This window comes from Polyergus mexicanus, unplaced genomic scaffold, assembly GCF_030449975.1.
Source record: "Polyergus mexicanus isolate NDT 795.1 unplaced genomic scaffold, iyPolMexi1.0 SCAF_7, whole genome shotgun sequence".
In the NCBI taxonomy this organism is placed as follows: domain Eukaryota; kingdom Metazoa; phylum Arthropoda; class Insecta; order Hymenoptera; family Formicidae; genus Polyergus; species Polyergus mexicanus.
In genome coordinates this window covers 8,048,898-8,068,932 of record NW_027223327.1, presented here as the reverse complement: position 1 = coordinate 8,068,932, position 20,035 = coordinate 8,048,898, and the positions used below count along the sequence as shown (strand labels likewise).

The window sequence follows — 20,035 nt, the reverse complement described above, 5'->3', positions numbered from 1 at the left end:
GTTCGCGAACGGGTTAGAAACTTGATCGTGAATGCGCGCGGCCCCGTCGCCGCGCTGTTTCGACGACCGGGATTGCGGGAAGTTGAATCCCATCGTAATAGCGTCTTGCCGTAGTAATATCCGGACCTCGTAGTCTTCACTTTGATGACTTTAGGCCGCGGTTACGGCATCTTATGCAAGTTTCTCTAACGAATGTTCTTGTACGCTGACAAATATCCAGCGGAAAATCGGCTGAACTCAGCAGAGGACAGCTTACCTTCCTTCGTTAATTTATTGTAATTGTATTTGTAAGCTGAGAGATGGAATTATATTCACATTAATATATCTGATTAGTAGCAGGGAATATTAATTCAATTCTACGTTAACTTTAATTATCCTATTAATTATATCGATCTCATTTATTTTATTTACTAACGATGGATATCAAAGAAACACGGTCAACAGGAACACATTTAAGTGTCTAAAAATAAATAATTTTGATAACTAACTTTATATTTTTTTTCAAAGTGTTCTATTAGTTGGCAAATAATTAGTTTATTGAGTTATGTTATTATTTATTAAGTTTACTAATTTTATTAATTATATGTATTAGAATGAATATCGCCGTTTAGAATAATAATCCAAAGAATATTTTTGCAATTTTTAGTATAATAATTTTTTTAGGGTTTATGGTTATACATGGGTATATCGTATATATATATCTTTGGATTACGGTGCAGAGTGAAACGGGCCAATAGGAATTTGCCGACCTATGCTAATTAAATGTGTCGAGATAAGGGGAACTAATTATATACGCTACGTGACATCGAATCCTGCTTTACATAGAGCGTTTAAGAAACTATCTTTTTCAACGAATACTAGAATCTAATACATCTAATAATGGATGATGATTATTTCGAAAGATAAAGTATAGCATACATATGGTTTCAGAATATAGAATAAAAAATAAACAATTGATAATTAAAAAGTTTTTACGGATAAAAAGATTTGTGTGAATACAAATATTGTATAATAGATAATCGAATTGTTTTCCTTACATAAAAAATTTTATATTAAATTCTAAATTAACGGAAATGTATAATCCAAATTAAATTGACGAAAATATCTTGGATCTTTATAACTTGCTGCGCGCATACAATGATTTCATTTAAAACGATATAGTTTATAAGCCGAGGAAAGTAGCGGTCCGAAGATAGGCCATATAGTTATCTCGACTTACCTCAATGTATTTGATTAGTTCCGATGTCTGGTACGAATCCGTCCGGATGAAGTTTCCATTAGAACGTGCACCCTTTATAACCGTGGCCTTAAGATGCGTTTGCACTGCACACGAGCACCAGCTGCTTCTCGTGCTCGTAATAGAAACGTTTAAACTACTGCAGATGAATTCCTTCTACGTCAGTGATCCAAATCTTCGTGCAATATTCTCGAGTTTGTTCGTCTCTCAATCTATATATATTGAAATATAAAATAAGATATGATATAAAAATATAAAATAGAAATATATATATATATATATATATATATATATATATATATAGAGAGAGAGAGAGAGAGAGAGAGAGATATGCACAACGAACAAAATATATTGTTATTTTTTATCAATAAAAAAATTAATTAATTATGCCAAGTCAAAAAGTAAATGTGACTATTGCATAAAATATATGAATAATTAAGGACACGAATGAGATATAAAGGAAGAATATAAACGAGTATTCAGATTTAAAATTATATACCGATCACACACACACACACACACACACACACACACACACACATTTGTGTGTAAAGATAGTAGGTTGAATTTTTAAATTTCTTTCTCCCCCTTGCTGTTTTCATACAATATTATTATATATAATATTATCTGAGTAAAATGTCAAATCGATAGATGGGATAATGTAGCTTATAATAGCGATACAACCTAACCGCATAGTATATGAAATATTGAAATGTCCAGGCTTACCTGATGGAACCATTTAATTCACATCGGAATTCGATGCATATATTATGTATCGAATGCGGTTCCTTTAGATGCACACAAATTCAGATCTACACGTTTGAACTGCGCTTAATCGCTGTACTGTGCTTCTACACGTGCCCTCTTTGCTGGTTTGCTAGGTTGAACGCGAATAAATCGAATTTTTTTTTTTTCCCGACTACCGTCAACATATCAAAAACGTATCAAAATTTGACCATTCGTGCTCGTAACACTACACCTTTATAACAAATTCATTCGTTCATTTATACCTTTGAATGACTTTTGAATGTGCTTACTTGTAAACTATTCGCTCGCTCATGTCACATAAAACGTAAAACGTAAAACTTTACACAGTGAGAAAAAATTGTGTGAATTTACAAAGTCGATAATTTTGCTACTGCAAACAATCGCAGAGTTGATAGTATATCGATGCAACGCTAAAATGTTGTTGATGCAAAGATAATTTGTTGCATTAAACATGCTATTTGTTTGTGTTTAATCTGATATCTGTTCGTACGAGGACGAGCAGCGATTTTATTCATTCGAATAGTTCTTTTCTCGATATGGAGAAAAGTCCATTCGTCTATCGCGCGTGTCAACTAAACGTACATTCAGTAAACGTGACTAAAAGAGACTCCGACCGATTCTGGCGTGGACAAGAGACGAGACGAAACTTTATTAATTCTTCACGATCGAATGTCGAGAGCTGCACTCGACGTCGAACTTTGACGCACAGGATCCGGCTGTAAGCAATTCGACGCTATTCGCCGTCGCCGTTAAAGAGAAGCGGACACGTAATTTATTCGCATTTATGCATAAAGAGGCAAGGATGAGATAACTCGCTTACCGGGATACGCGCGAGCGCGAGGTGGTGATATCGTTAATTATCTTCTTGTACATTCTTCCCGTTCGCGACAGCTATTATTGGTATAACGCTATTTTTCGTATAAACGATTTACATAATTACGAAATTCAAATTATTTTCATCATAATTTTCTTTGTCTTCAATACGCTTTAAATTATATTTTATTTTGTATACTTAAAAATTTTGAATTATTTGAAGAACGTGACAAAATTATATCTGTGCTATTTTATGTCTCTTGCAGAGAAACGCAAAATTATTCTAAAGAAGGATAAAAATTACGATTGACTCATAGAAATAAATTAACATGTAGAAAAGACTAATTTACTTTCAAGATATAAAATTTCTTTAAAACCGAAAAACTTGTTAAATATTATGTTACGTTATTACATATAATTCTTCGCAACAATGTTATGTAATCTTACTGATTTATATCACATATTTTATTTAATCTCTTAATATGGATATCAATATGTCTTTGCATTAATAAACTTATATTTTTTATTTTTGAAATATTAATCTTGTAAAAAAAAAAGTTGAGTGACAAGATATATTCAGAATAGTATATTTTTATGCATGTACCGATATCATCATGTCATCATATATCAGAGAGTTGTCACTCTTCTCGTGAAAAACCGATAAAATCGAGGGAATTTATTTCCCCTGAAAATCAGGATGAGTATAGGACATTTCGACAAATAATTGACATTTTATTATTTTATTTTTTTATTTTAAATTAACATCGTTCTTGAAATGAAATTTATTTCTCTTATGAAACTTGATTCCTTTATCAAGTCAATTAAACTGTTTTGTTATTAAGCTGCAGAATGTTATCAAAAAATTCAGCAAAATCAAAAATCAAACCATTTTTTGAAAGGTTTAGAGAATTTTATAAGATAAAAAGACAAAATCTCTTTGTATATGAAACTTAAAAATTATATGATATAACAGCAATTAGGATTATTATTGTAGTCAGTATCGGGCCATATTACGGTAATCGTTACGTTAAATGGCGATATAATAACTCGACGGCGATGCCGCGGTTGTATCCATAGTGACCGCCATTTAATTTATCAAGCAACCGCACGACATTCGAAATTAGTAATTACACGTGTAGAGCGATGCGGCGATTGAATTAGCTCGACTTTTTGGCGTATTCGCATCTGCGTCCGCGCGCATTGTAAACGGCCAACAAACCGCTGCAATCTGTTGGTTGGCTGCGGATTCGGACCTGATAGCCGGCGCAGTGGTCCAGGATAACGCGTATCAACGATAATCCGATTAGAGATTAAACTTGCCTAATTGACGGTATACGTGCGTGTAATTGCATATCCAGGAACACTCAATTTCCGATTCACGATAATGGAGAACACTCCATTAGCAAGTAATCATCTTAAAAAGTTCGCGAACGAGCAAACTTACGTCGACCTGCGAGATATTATGTTAATAAGGTATTTACCATGTTATGTTCGAGTCGTATCGGTATTGTCACGTCTGCTAGATAACGTCTGATAAATAACGCGAATTATTTTTCTGAGAATAAATTATTTTTTACGAAGTGAAATAATTGTGGGAAATATCTTAAAGATTTCTTACGAAGAGATGTAATGATATTGTCAGAATTTAAAATTGCGCGTAATCTTTTATTTAATAAATTGATAGATTCTTTACTGTGTAATTTATTACAGGAGCATCTAAATTGCTCAAAGAATATATTAAAATGTTATTGTTGCCAGTTGAATTATCGTCAAGCAGAGATCGATATTAGATTGATCAAAAAATCTGTAAATGAAAGAAAGTGCGATGGATCCAAGATAATCTGTTTATATATTTTGTTTATTTCTTTAAGTAAAAATAGAAAAAAGGATAATGAATTTTCAAGTATTTGTATTTATTCACGCAAAACAAAGGGTTGGTACGAGCTTTGTATCGCGAGTTTTGTAATACTTAAAATTCAATTACCGGGGCAAAGTGCTCTTGTTTAAATCTCCGCCAAACAAATCTTACTCTCAACCACAAATCCTTTGAATGTTAATGTCTCTTACGACAAGTCTTGAATTAAATACAGAAGTTTTCTGAGTTAAAAAAAGATAGAAGTTTTCTATTAAATTTTTTCTTTACGTTTCCAGTATGAAGTATCTGTAATATGTTGTAGTATTCTTTGCAAGAGGGGAGGGGGGGGGGAAGTGTTAAATATATCAGAAAAATATGTTTTCGATTATAGCGAAAGAATTTAAAAATATTTCATTGTATTTTTTCTCTCTTTCTGTTTTTCTAATAAAAATATTGACTATTAGATTTATGTATACTATTTTTTTAAGTATTATATTTACAATATATTTTAATATTATAACAAAATTGCAATTGATTATTTTAAATCTACAAATTTAAAAGTTTACTTAGGGTAATATCAGGACTGATTTTGGATATATATACATATATAGAACATTATATGCTTTTTACAATATTTATTATATATTGCAAATTTGTTTGTAGTTATTGATTAAATAGCAAAGATTGTATAATAATACCAGATTTAAATGTTCTATATTTTTAAGACATTGATAAGATATAAATTTTCAATACTTTTAATTTTGTAAATTTATCACAAATGTATCTGATCTGAATTAATTTTTCTGATATGATTTTATTTATCTTCTTTTTCTTCTTTTGGAATTGTTGCATTTCGCAATTCAAAATTTATAAAATTTAATTACGACAGTCAATTTAAAACGTTTAAATGTTTTATTTGGTTAATATGTTTTTCCAACCAATTAAATATTCATTCGAATTTTGCAGGACTTTTTTTTAACTTTGGCGTAACGAAGTTACATCGATATCGGCAGAATGGATTTGTCAGAACATTAGTATAGAATATATGTATAAAACATTTTGGTATAAAATATAAGCGATTTTATTGAGATGTGTTGGATATATTGTCATCTCAGTATGTACCGGATGGATGACCTATAGTCCTTTCTTCGAAATAGACCGCATCGCTATATTCGCGGGATATTCGCGCTGCAAGAACGTCGATGGTGTCTGAGAATCGATCAGGGGTTTACGAGAAGCGCAAAAATTGCCGGGCCATTTGTCATAGTCGAGGGAGAATCCTGCGTCGTCTCCCAATAGACGAAATTTCAAAGTACGCGAGTAATGTCGGTTCTTTCGTGCTCCTTTGGGGGCTAGTTCGTTGGAAAGTAGGCCAATCCCGTCTTCTCTCCACCTTGTGTTCTCTAGTAATAGCTATAACGATATTTTGGCGTATTTCGTCTTTTGGCTCGTAGAATGCAGGACAGCATTCTCGAACTGCGACAGCACGAACAGCGAAATGCACCGTGCAATCTCCTAGCACAAAATGCACTTACCACGATGGCCATTGTTTCCACGGGTTTGCGGCGAATTAAACTCTTTAACGGACGATGTATTTGCCGAAACGTTTGCCCGCTGCTTTGTTTCCTTGATGGAGAAAAGCCTCTTTGACGGTAATGGAAACGATTCTAATTTCTCTTGACAGTGAATTCGCTAACACAAGCTATCGGCACGATTTATTTGTAAGCGTACATTTAATATAGATTGTGATTCATGTGATTAGAAGAGAAGGCAAGAATATCAGATTGTTATTATATTTTTTATTTGTATTTACTTAAATTAGTCGTTTTATAATCGAAGTTTAATATAAATTATATATCTATTAAGAAGAGATTTTATACCTGTGATTTTTGGTTTTTAAGTTATGGATATATTATTTTTTTATCTTTCAAGAATTATATATATGAATAATTATTAAAATCATTCTCTCTCTTCTCTCTGTCTCTTTTTTCTATAAAAGAATTTATAATACATTCTATTACTTCTTCCTTATATTTATTTGATGAATCAAGTATATTTTGGAGTGTGTGTGTGTGTGTGTATTTTTAGTGTGGCACAGACTTTTCCATAATATTTTTTTGTAAATTACAGCACGCGAATAAATCATAATGCGTGCTTGATTAAGTAATATGATGATTTACTAAAAATTCTGATGGCAACTAGAATGCGAGAGAGTAGTAAGTTAATCACGATTGTAGGATGAAATTCCTTCTGGCTAGTCGCCAGTTTGTCTCGACATATTCATAAGCGGAATATTTCGCTTTGGAGCTTTTCGCTCGAGGGATACAAATGACGGGAACAAAAGGACAAGGTATGTGGATTTAAAGTTATGGTTATACTCCGGCTAATTGAGCCAAGATTTCGGGACTGTATGGGTTATTATCGAGCATGCCCAAATGCTAGTGAACGAAATGCAATTTTCGAAATGTACTCTTTGCAATCATCCTATGCCAAATTCGCACATTTAAATAAACCTCCGCTTTCACGTGATATTTTTTAACAGACGCATTGCGGCTTATTTTTATCCGCCAAACTTTTATTTCCACCTCTGTTTTCGCTTTGAAAGCAGACTTTCTTCCCGCCAAGCTTTTAAGTAATAGACAATGCTAATCTATCAACTGAAAGCGTAGCACTGTTATGTTCATTTTGAGAAATAAAAATTGTTCTTGTAAAAAAAAGAAAAAAAAATACTTTACTGTAATTATACAATAATGATTTTTTACTTTTATTTTTTTAACAATTCTTACTTTTATATATATATATAACTGGATTTTTAAAATATTTACAATTTTAGTAACTACATTTTTATGTCTATATTTGCGAAGATATTTTTTTATATCTATAGATTAATGCAGATATATATATATATATATATATAATAAGTCTACGTCCGATTATTTAACGCTCGTAAACAAAGTATTGTTTTTGAATATTGAACGGGCCGAAGTACTCGAAAACGCGAGTATATTGATTTGGGGTGGTTGATGAGATTTTTCCTTCTGTATAGTATAATTCAAGCCGATTTAATGACATCTATTCCAATAGTCAATTAACAAACTAGCCGGCGTGTGTTCATTAGTATATCGACGGCTTGTGCGCGTCGGATCCGTAATTTGCCGCGATGATCAAGAGCGGAATATTTATTACTTTCGGCGTTCCGAGTGTCGAGAACGGAGAAAAACAATAGCTATTAGTTTCGTCGCGTGAGATTGCATCGCTCTCCTTGCTCGCGAGTCGATTAATCAAAGCAAGCAGGAGTATCGAAAGAATGAACGTCGCCTTTAATCAAGAAGCAAGTATGGTAAAATCTCTTTTATCGAGATCGACATTTATTTTTATAAATATATGAAAATATTATTGCTACATTAAATATTTTATTATACATTAAATAATACTTTATGCGCATATACTATATATGATTGTATAAATGAAAATAGATTATCGATACATCTCCATCTTTTAATCCGTTTAACAATTCAGCAAAGCCGCGTGAATAATTGTGAATTTTGAATCTTTTGGGCTATAATAAAACTATAGCCATATCGGGTCATTGTCTTATTTTATGTTTAACGCAATTCTATTCGTTGGAAAATCGATAATCGAGGCAGATTCGCAAATCAACGAGAACGCCAAGTTGGGATATAGACATATACATATAGGAACATGTGATTTGTGTCGCTGTGCTGCGAGAGAAAAACGTCGACAATTATTCCGTGCGATTAACTCACAATAGGTCAATGAAGGGTTAATCGACGCTCATTAGCCGAAGTATCGCGATCTCTCCGGCGAAATAGAAACTACTTTCGATTACGTTAATCCTGCGGGACAATGCGAAGAAATGTCTTCGATATGTGCGCGTATCTAGCACGAGTATGATATCATAGACGGAGCAATTAATTTTACTCATTGGAAAGACTCCTATTACTCTCCTAGTAAGAGTTAATTACATACTCTTTCTCTTTCTCTCTCTCTCTCTATTATACGGGATTAATAATCAACTCTCGGAAACATGAAAATAGATCAAACGAGTACGCTAATAGAGCGGCTACATCTCCAGGATTTTATATGAGATATAAATCAGCTGGCAAGAATAAGACGAGAAAATTACGATATGCTTTTCAATTTCAAAGAGAATTGCTGCGTGGAGAATTGGGGACGGTCTAACGAAGAGTTATCTACGACAATAGATTATAATATATGTATATCTTGGAAAAGATATGTAATTTTGAACGTGATGATGATTTTACTGCGTTATAAAGATCATGGTTCGACTTTTTGAATTTTTTAACTACAATAAAACTTGTTGTATAATTAGAGAGAAGAAAATTATATTTTCAAAGTTTAATTATTTAAATTGTTATACGCACAAACGCGCATTTGGAATTTAACAAGATGTAAATTACATTACAACGCCCTTTGTAACAAAATTTTTATAAAAAATACAAGTCGAAATTATTTCGACATTTTGGCGTTTATGAATGAAACGGATGAAAAATTATAAAGTGTAATTTTTATTAAAAATCCGAAACTGGGATTGCGCATTCAAAATGAATGGCTTTATATTAGTCTCTTTGTCTCAGCTCTCTCAAATATTACACGGTAGCAGATAGCTCTCGACATTGTAGTCGGACTGCAAAACAATTTGATATTCAAGTACTATTCGCTACGCATATCGCTCTGCGAATGCGAACACATGTGCGAGAAGCTACCAATAAAAGACCACTTTACGCAGCCACGATTTTCATTGTGTATTTTCATGATTTCGACACAGTAGCCGCACGAGTTTTCACTGTGTCTACAGGTTTTGTACGATCGGCCGAAACTGGCCATCCGTATGTACCGCTTTTACGGCGAATCGGAGTTAAACAGAATGCCAAAATAATAGAATACAAAGCGCGAAAAAAAAAAAAAAAAAAAAGTAAAAAGTTCGCTGGTACGCTTTTGTATAAAAATGATTTTACCACGCCGCTGGTTACTTTACATCGTAATATGTAAAAGTATCTAGAAGTAGAATTTTAGAAAATTAAGTTCTATATATATATATTTTTCTTGCTTTCTCTTACAAAAAAAAAAAAACTGCCAATTTAGGAGAGAATTCTCAGTAATAGCTTATGTTAATTATTTGAAATGGAAATTTTGTGATACGTTCTGGATGGATTTTCTAGGGGGGGGGAAAAACAAAAAAATACGCGAACAAAAACATTCTCGATTCTCGCCTGTGAAAACTGGGCTGGGAGTGTTAAGTCATGTCGATTGAAATCAATGCGATCGTCGCTCCGCTGCCATAATCTGATTGTTGATCGATAAAGCGTAACTCGGTCGCGCTTTCTCGCGTGTGTAGCATTGTACCATCGCGAATCGACGAACGCGTCGAACGCGCCGCACCGCGACCGAACCGATCCGTTACTCGTTCAGCGTTCTAAATTGGATTTTTCCACTAACGAGTCCGAGAGAGAGAGAGAGAGAGCTTTTCCTCCGTGAAAGCTCCTCGCAAACCTCCTCGACACTGCTCTCTTCCCCGGCTGCCAAACCCCTCTTCATCCCTCTCCGCTTGAGAGCGTGTCTTTTCGCTTCATCCTTTTTATCGCCGCACTTTTCCGGATCGCGCATCCCCGTGCCGCATCTCCTTTTACCCCCATCTTTCCCTCTCTTCTCTCCTTCTCTCGTATTCCGCATCTCTCTCTCTCTCTCTCTCTCTCTTCTTTATTTTTAAATTTTTTTTACTTTCTCCTCGTTCTTTGTCTCCCCAATTAGGGCGGTCGCTCCGTTTCCATAGATCCGCTCTACCACTTCTCGGGATTACATCGGACCAAACGGTTCGCTTGCTACGCGGATCCTCCTGAGAGAATTAAGCATCTCTCTAGATGGTAGAGAGATGCGCGTTTGCATCTTTCTGATGCTGCTTTGTTCTCTCTTGGCCGGCGGCAGACAATCTCGCTACATCTTGCCGTGCGAAATATTAATAATGCCGCATTTTAGTTTTTTTTTTATGCTATACTATTTAAATATTAATATTATTTTTATTTTGAAGGTAGGTCACTGAAATTAAGTAATTTAATAATCATTTTATTCTCATTTAGCAAATAAATTAAACGATGTTTTTAACTGATGTATTTCAATAATCTTTCATCCCTTATATTATGCTTGTTAGTATTTTGGGACAATTGTCAGATGCGAAATAATATTTTATTTAAAGTAAAAAAATATTGCGACAGGCAATCTTTATCACGTTCCGCCAAGGGAACGTCAATTCGAATGTATTAAGTTTGAAAAAATGCAAAATACAAGGCTTGAGTTTCGGCCTGAATTGATCGGTGGGGAGAGGAGAGTCTATTAAATCGCGCTCTCAAACGGCCGTTAGCCAACGAGAACGTTTTATCGCGGATGCACCAAATCGTCGAACGAGCCCGTCGATGAATAAGTATGAACGAAAACACGCTACAATGCGTGATAAAAACGAATTCGAATATGAATAATTCATTAATTATCGGCGATAGCTTTCTCTTTTTGTATCTCCCATGCCTTTATCGTTTTTTTTTCTCTCTCTACGACCCTCCCACGCTCAGCCTCCCTCTTTCCCTCTTTATGTGTGTGTGGGTCTCATTGTCTTTTTCTCTCTCTCTCTCCCTCTGTCTCATTCTATTCGAAATATTGCCCAGGGGAAATTTAACCCTCACTTTTCCCTCACTTATACATCCACGCACGAACCAAAAAAAATCGGTAAAATTCGGAAAATTTTCTCTTTCTTTATCTCTATCCGCTCCAACTCTTACTATCATTCAGACTTGAGAGAGTGGTTCTTTTTCTTTAAAATTATTTCAGAAAGTTGATTTTTAGAATTCCATTTTTCTTCCATCTATCAATTTATTCAATTCACAGGGGATTCATAAATGTTAATCTAAATAAATAACTTATTAAGATATTTATAAATGCTAAATAAGTACTTTTAATATTTTTTTTTATTGGATATAGATTCGCCTCTGAACTTATTTTAGGAATCTACCTAACAAATGATGTCTCCATTTCTATTTCATCATCTCTATTTCGAGATGTACGTGTGTGTGTGTGTGTGTGTGTGTTTTATACGTATATATAGTTTTATACACACACGCATACATACATATATTATCTATACTATATTATATTTATACGTTCAAAGTTTGTCACGAAAATAGAAGGCAATGCCATTATTGCTCCAGCATTCTGTACAAATGAGTTAAATATTCTCGTTTCTTCAATTCCTGCTTCTTTTTTGTTTTTGTCTCGTATCTGTTAATATTCAATATCTCGTCTCAAAGTCATTTCGATTTGATCAGCTTTTCCTCCTGGGATTATAATCTTAAAGTTGATTCTTCAGAAAGAGAGAAATGTTTCTCTTACGTAGGCGCGTAACACCATGTAAACGTGTAACGAGGAAATTTGACTATTGCGACCGCGCTGAATAATGTTTAGCGAACGCGCGGAACGCCGCGATGAATAATTGATAAATCGCCAATATACACGATTGCCGGCATACAGTTGTGCAGGTACGTACAATGCGTCGGCAGCGGATTGTGACGCGAGTTTAACACCACGATTTCTATCGTACGGGTGCACCAAAGGCGAGACCTGGTCAACATACGTGTTATGCAAAATCACTACATATGTATACATATATAATTGAATTATATCGCGAAAATAGAATTCGCGAAATAGCAATTTAACAGCTGGATAAAGTTTCGCGATTTTTAAAATTATATGTTGATTCAATTATGTATAACTTTCCTTTTTTACTTTGTTGGTTTATTTATTAGCTTCTATTTTGGTTTATAATTATGAATTTTTTTTTGACGCAAAATCTTGCGATATTCGTGACGAGATAACAATGAAAAGTTTCATACGTCGTTTCTGATCCTATTCTAGTTTCCCTCTATTTATTTTCGCATATCTCGTGATCTAACACGTGTTCTATATTTTATGTGTCAATTTTTTATTTATTTATTTTTTTTTTTTTTGGTGTTTTCTTCGTCGACGTACGCGATCTACTTTATCCGCTTTACGCCTGTCCAAACTGTCGCGTCGGGATGAGACTCGATTAAGCCCCAGGTCGCAGATTCTTCCTTTCTATTTTTTTTTTCTCTCTCTCGAACAGCCAGCAGTGTGGTCGTTCTGGACAAAAGCTATCAAAAGGGCATACCACTGGCGGTCATACGCGGACAGTTTTGTAATCCCCGTACTTTTGTTCGTCCTTCACTCGCGTGCATGTTGTTTCCTGCCCTTATAATTCCAGCTTGATAGCTCGTTTCAGCATTTATATTTTTCGTTTTGTAATCGCTATTCTTCCTAGTATGTTCATTAATTTTCACGTTCTTTGCGTTTATCTTTTTGTTCATATTTTTGATTGGAAAGAAATTAGGATGGGAAAGAAATAATGCAGTTCGCTCTTTCCAAAATTCTCTACCTTTTATTTTCTATCCTCATTACATTGTCACGCGTTAATTTAGAATATGTTATATAGCGCGATCAGTGTATATTACATTTGTCTCGATGTATTTATTAATTATCATACGATTATACCACATTATTTCTTTTTTATCTTTTTCGTAAAAGACGTATATTCTTTTCATTCTCTTCTCATACTACTTTTCTTATTTTTCACCTTCTTGCTCTTATCTTGTCCGCTTTCAATCAAATCTTCATTTTATAATAAGCATTTTTCTAAAGTATTTATTAATTATCATCTAATCATACCATATTTTGTTTATCATTATTTTTTCCTATCCTCCATCATCAAAGAAAAAGTGTTCTTTTTCAACCCTATTTCTTTTCTTGTTATTTTTTGCTCTTATTCCTCACTTTAATGCCACATTGATACGATCGTCCTTGTATGTAATTAGTATTTGTCTAGTATATTTGTTAATTACCGTGTAACTATCGCATTTTTTCTGTTTATCTTTATCCATTCTTTTAAGAAAAAGAATATCCTTTCGTTTCTCACTTGGGTAAACTCTCACGCTCGTTCGCTGGAGATTAAGCCGCGTTCTTCACTTTGAGCGCTCAAACGTGGAAAAAAAAAACCCCCGATGAAATGCTATTAAAAGCGCGGATACTCAAAGACTCTATTATTTGTAATTTGTTGATTATCTACATTTTTGGAAGAATATATATAATAAACTATTTATTTGATAATAAGATGTATGGAGTTGAATAATAATAAATTGTAATTATTATTACGCTCTAAAAGAGCAGTCAAAATTTAAACATTGGATTTGTTATACGCTAACAAATGTATTTTGAAATATCCAAATAGATAAAGTGCTTACGGTTACATATCCTTGTATAACGCTTGTAGCGTTAATAACTCTTTTATTAAAAAAAAAAAAAAAAAAAAAAAATTATTTCAAAATATTATTGCAATTTATATTTTTATATATATTTTTACAATTTATTTTTTTACATTAATTATTGCTTCTCAAAGATGCATGATATATCGATTATAATTTGTTATCACAATAAATATATTTACAGATCGAAAAATGACTGACCTCGACCTATGTCAAAGTCAGGACGATCGAATTTAATCTGACGATAGCCTTAGCTTCCCCATGTTTCCTGCGCGTATACTTTTTGTCCCCTTTCATCTTTCGTCCAAGTTCTGTTCTTTCCTCTCTTGAGCCTCTCACGGGAGGTGCACTTTTCATTCGCAATCTCTCGTTGAGAGAGAAAGAGATGCCGTTGCCACATCGATTACGTTTCAACTCGTCCGCTGGGAATCGTCGTTCACGCTTAGGCTATCGCGAGAAATGGGATCGAATTAGTCGCGAAAACTTCATAGAGAAGGAGAAAAGGACATTCTCGCGTTTCTTTTTTTAGAAAAATTGACCGCGGTATTTTACCTGGAATTTGCTAGGTATCTCGATATCGCGCGTCTCTCTCCTTCCTGGATTTTAATCGATGACGTTCTTGCGATATGAAATAAGGAGCGAATGTCTTCACAGTATATTTAAAAATCGCTAGGTATTTTAGTGTAGAATTTCGTAAGCAGTTTGAAAGTGTGGATTTTATTTTATTTTTTTAAATTGCAAGAACGCAAATATAACGAAATCTTTCATTATACCTTATTTAAGTTTATGTGATTTAGCTTAATGAAAAATTTTATTTTGTGATTTTAATTAAATTATATAGAAATATACACATTATGTATAGATAATATTAAAGAACTATAAGAAAAGTGATACCGCAAATTATAGTTTTGCCAAAAATTTTATCGCAGAATACGAAAAGAATATAGTAAAAAATACAAAGAATTTGAAATACATATCTTAAAAGCGAATAGTACATACAAAAAGAAATATCTTGATATTAATTCTCCTTGTGTCTGAGTTCTTCCAACTTTAAATTTAGGAAAAAATAAATTTTATATATTAAAATTATATTTAAATATATTTTAATATAAATAACGTAAAATAAGTAACGTGACAAATTTAATGAATCTGCTGTTTTAATCTTCTATTCTATATAAAAGAAATCAATTAAGATATAATATCAAATTATCTAATGATTTCTAATTTAAAAATCAAGTTTGGTTTAATAAGTTAATGCCGCTACTTTATATTTAAATTTTTATATACCTTTTCATATTTTTATCTTTAATTTAAATTAAAATTATAAATATCTGATTTATATTGACACTTCGATATTTTATTTAATATTTCTATTTTTAAACTGGAAACTAAAACTTATTTTAAAAGAATATTGACAAAGAGTAATACAATTAGTTCTTTTTATGTATATTTTTTTCATGCGCTATTTTTATTCAAGCGCAAATTGTTTCCTTTTGATAATTAAGAGCCAAATTATACTACGCTATAAAAACATCTTTCACGATTGTCTCTTTTATCGAGAAGTATCGATTACTATGAGGGGTGAATTTACGGATCAACCGCGCGCCGGCAAACCAAAGGGATCCAAACAATTACTTGTAGGAACTAATACGCGGTCATAAATTTCTCCGACTCCGCGATAGCACTTTAGTCGATTTATCTTCTCTCTAGTAATAGTCTGGAATATCGCCTATGATTGACGATTGGAATTTCTGGAATCCATCCATGTTTTACCCGAGAAACTCGCTTCGAGTCAAGAGGCGACGATTCTCAAAGATCGTAATTTTCCTCGCCCCTTTTGCATCCAAGTTTCTCAGCGTGTCCCTCTCTTCCTCCAATCTGCAACGTCTTTGCAAAAATATACTTAAAGCAAGGTATGCGTGTATTGAGCGACAGTCTCAGGACATGCTGCGTTTTCCAGATGAATTCCAACGTTTTCGATATCGTCATACTTGATTCGCCTGTGCTCTTGCATCAAAAAAGTAAAAAATAAAGTAGAACGGAGTATATTGGGGCATTCAAAAGATTAGTTCGTTCAAAAGACGAAAATATTCAAAAACTTCTCATCTAATATCAATCGATTAAAAATTCAAAAAGTTCAGCACATCGAGATTATTTTAATTATCAAAAATTTAATTACTTATCAATATTATTTACCAATCGAATTCTAATAATTACGAAGTTGTGTGTTTAACTTTGTAAATCAAATTGCGTAAAATTATATTGTAAATTAATAATAACGATAAAGCAAATACATAGAAGAAATTTCTTGTTCATTGCAGTGACAGCAAACTTCGATTCGAAGAAATTTCTACAGAAATCTGTCGTTTCGTGTGTTCAAAGAAGCTGAGTTGCTCGGATGGAGATGAAATCGCGCAAAGCGAAACGAAGTTATGGGCTCGTCGCCGTCGCCGTATTCTAAATATCCGGCAATCCATTCTAATTCCGTTCGAAAAGTTACTATGCAAGCGTCTCTCTCTTTCTTTTTTTTTTTCGCCGCGCGCTTTGTCTAACTTTGGCAAAAATTTCATAAGGAATAATGAAAGCACAGCGACACGAAATAAAGGCTTTTACAAATATAATTACCTCGACGGTAACTTTATATGCATCGTGGGAACGAGTCTCCTGCCGCCGCGGTTCGCCCTCGTATTTTCGCAGATTTAAAAGGTAGCTCGGGGTTATATCGCATACATTCAACACGAATCCGTCTCTCTGCAAAAACTATTAATAATGAATTCAGCGCTCTTGGTTTTTGCGAGTGCTATTAAAATAAGACGGATTTCTGTTGAGAAATGTTATTAAACATGTGATTGAAACGATCTATTATACGAATAATATAAAATAAAAATATTAATATGCATTTATTTATGGTATATATATATATATATATATATATATATATGAATATAAAAGAGATTAATTAATATATATATATTTCTTTATTTATTAAAAATATGTATTATATATATTTAAGAGATCTTTTAATCTTCTACACATTTAAAAAAAAATATTGTTTGAAACAATAAATCGAAAGTAAAGACAAATTTTAAGCAAAAAGGTAAAAGTGTTTATAAGTACTCATAAAAATTATAATGTAATATATTATAAATAATGAGATTACACAGTTTTATCAACATATATTACTAATTAATTATTGCCCATTTACATTTTAGATCGATTTATTTCTTTTTCTATAAAAATATTGAAAATTGTTACTATTGAATAATCGACGACACGGTGGACAAATTCTTTTTCTCCCGATAAATTCGATTACTTACTTTTTATTGACTGGCGTCGTTTTCTTTTCTCTTTATAGAGGACGAGAGCGCTATGGTGCAGGGCGTCGTTACGAAAGATGGTCTATTTGACGGTAGCATCGTGACCAGATTCGAAGAGTATTACATCGAGCCGACGAGCAGGTATTTGAATAAAAATGAAGACACGTCTCCGCCCTATCACAGCATAGCTTATCGTACTTCCGACGTTACCACCCCACCACATGCATCGTGTGCCAGTCATCGGCTGCATCAAGAAGGAGCTCTTCGTGATTCCTTCGATAGGTGAGTCTCTATCTCATTTTCTCGAATAGTAAGCATCATCAATATATTGTAGATCAACGAATACGATGTAAATCTCCTTTCAGATTATATAACAGGATTTAAAATTCATGGATGATTTTTCATGCCATTCCGTTTGGCGTATTTTTTAGGTCAAATTAGGTCGACTATGTCTTTAGTTAGGATGATACCAAACGAGATAATGTTCATGCAGCTTTCTAGGTTTTATCTCATGGAGATTCAAAATTCGAATTATAATAATGCGTTATCCTTCTTTGCGATAGACTTCATGGACGTGTTTTCATTTTTGTAATTTCAAATTTTTAAAATGTTCTAATATTTAAAAGTGACTTTTTAACAGTATGTTAAAAATCAAATGACATATATTTTAATACGACTATATGAATTGAAATAATATTGAAATATTTTCTAGAAAATATATTCTAGAAAATTTCTTTACTTATAATTATTATCATATTTATTTTACATATAATTAAAATTAATTAAAGATTTAGTAACTACATTTTTTATTGTGACACGTTTTTAATCGCGTATGTTCTTAGCGTTTTATGTCATGAAAATATATGCAAAGAGGAAATGACAGAAGAACACATATTGTTGGCAAACGCGCTATAATTTAGACACGTGTAAGAAAACTTTCGCCGGCCAGGATTATCATATATTATGCGCGGTTCCATGTCAATCTGTATATGGCAAATTTTAAATGTAAATTTAAATTTCACACAATGTGTGCTGTCTGTTTCTTCAGATATAGATACAACAACTCTCAGGGATTCTACGAGCCCTTGCTCGGCGAACACGTCGCTCTCTACTCGAGGGAAAACAACGCGAGGGTGTTAACATTGGAAACGAATAACGAGGGTGATTACATAGACGCGTGAGTATTATGCATTTTTTAATAAAAAAAAATATCCGAGTTTTTCTTCTTCTGATTTTAGTATGTTAATAATATTAATGATGTTGATTATATTTATGACGGAATAATTCTAAAAGAAATATATGCTACAATTAATATTTGGTGTTTTTATAAATGATGCTTTTATTATATTTTTATGTTTAATTTTTTTGTATATTATTCCACGCGTATATAATTAATTACTGTGTTATTAATTGATTATACTATCTAATATTATTTCAAATATGAGATATACGTAAACAATAAACTTTTATCATACACATAAGAAGAATTATTATCGAAGAGTATAAAAAAATATTAGAAACTATATAAGTGTGATATACTGATAATATTAAAAAAATATATATCGTAAATATCTCTGCTCGTTGTCCTTGAAACTTATGACTTGTGTGTTTTTTATCAATGACAAAACGTGGAAAGAACCTAACGGTTTCAACATTTATTATACGGAATGCTAGTTGATTTTATCCTGAATCGATTCAATATTAGCGAAGTACTGGGAACGAAAGTCACGGTCGGAATTGAACATCGCAAAGTTAAAATAGAATTCGGACGAGCGGATGTTCGGAGTTAGGAACTCAGATGCGAGAAAGCATGGCGTTTTTCATTTCGCAATAAAAGCGACCCTATTTCTCTCCCCTGTCCTCGTAGTATGAGCAACAGAGATCGGATCGCGAGGCATCTGCACAAGCGTGCAACGGTAGATCCTCGGAAAACTACCTGCATGCTCTACTTGCAAGCGGACCATCAGTTTTTCGCGCGATACGGCACGGAGGAAGCCTGTATTGAGGTGATGACGAGGCACGTGCAGAGAGTCAATTCTATCTACAAACACACGGGTGAGTGTTTTTCTTCATAGTAATATAATATATCGTGTAGAGAAATGATCTAACATGTTCGCTGGTCTAAAAAGTCAGGAGAATTGAAAACTGTCGAGAGGAATACGAAAAATGTCAGAAGAATCTAATTTAAAGTAGCTAGCGAATAATGAGAAGAAAAAACGAGAAAGTTTAAAGACTTTTTTTTTAAAGAATGTGTCGGAAAATATTTAACGAAAATTTTCTGAAATTTTATAATTTTTCTCGCGCGGTTAATAATTATAAAAAATGAGTTATTTATTCGATTTTTAATCATTGACATTTAAATTTATATTTATATTAATATATTTCAATATTGCTCAATTAAACATTGTGTTTTTGTACAAAAGATACAGTAAAAATAGTTATTTTATCTCATACACGTATTGGTATTACGAGGTAATCTTTTTATTTTCCTCTTGTTTATATTCTTTTATTTATACTCTCTTGTTTTAATATGTTAATACTTTAGTACATTATGCTAAAAACGATGGAACTATAGACGAAACTTTAGTTTACGAAAAACCGGCAAAAAGATGAATAATTAATTAGAGTAAAAGGAAAACAGAATTCCCATATATTATATGTAATAATGCAATTTAATATGTCC

The 20,035-nt window shown here is 32.8% G+C and overlaps 1 protein-coding gene across 1 annotated transcript in view; it reads left to right on the top strand.

Moving 5' to 3' along the window:
- Positions 1–20,035, top strand: part of LOC138934462 (disintegrin and metalloproteinase domain-containing protein 10-like) — a 39,690-nt gene that overhangs the window by 17,229 nt on the left and 2,426 nt on the right. Inside the window, exons 4-6 of the mRNA XM_070298220.1 lie at positions 17,391–17,634; positions 18,401–18,529; positions 19,220–19,407. Of these exons, the coding sequence (XP_070154321.1) occupies positions 17,391–17,634; positions 18,401–18,529; positions 19,220–19,407 (561 nt within the window). The remainder of the gene's footprint in view (positions 1–17,390; positions 17,635–18,400; positions 18,530–19,219; positions 19,408–20,035) is intronic.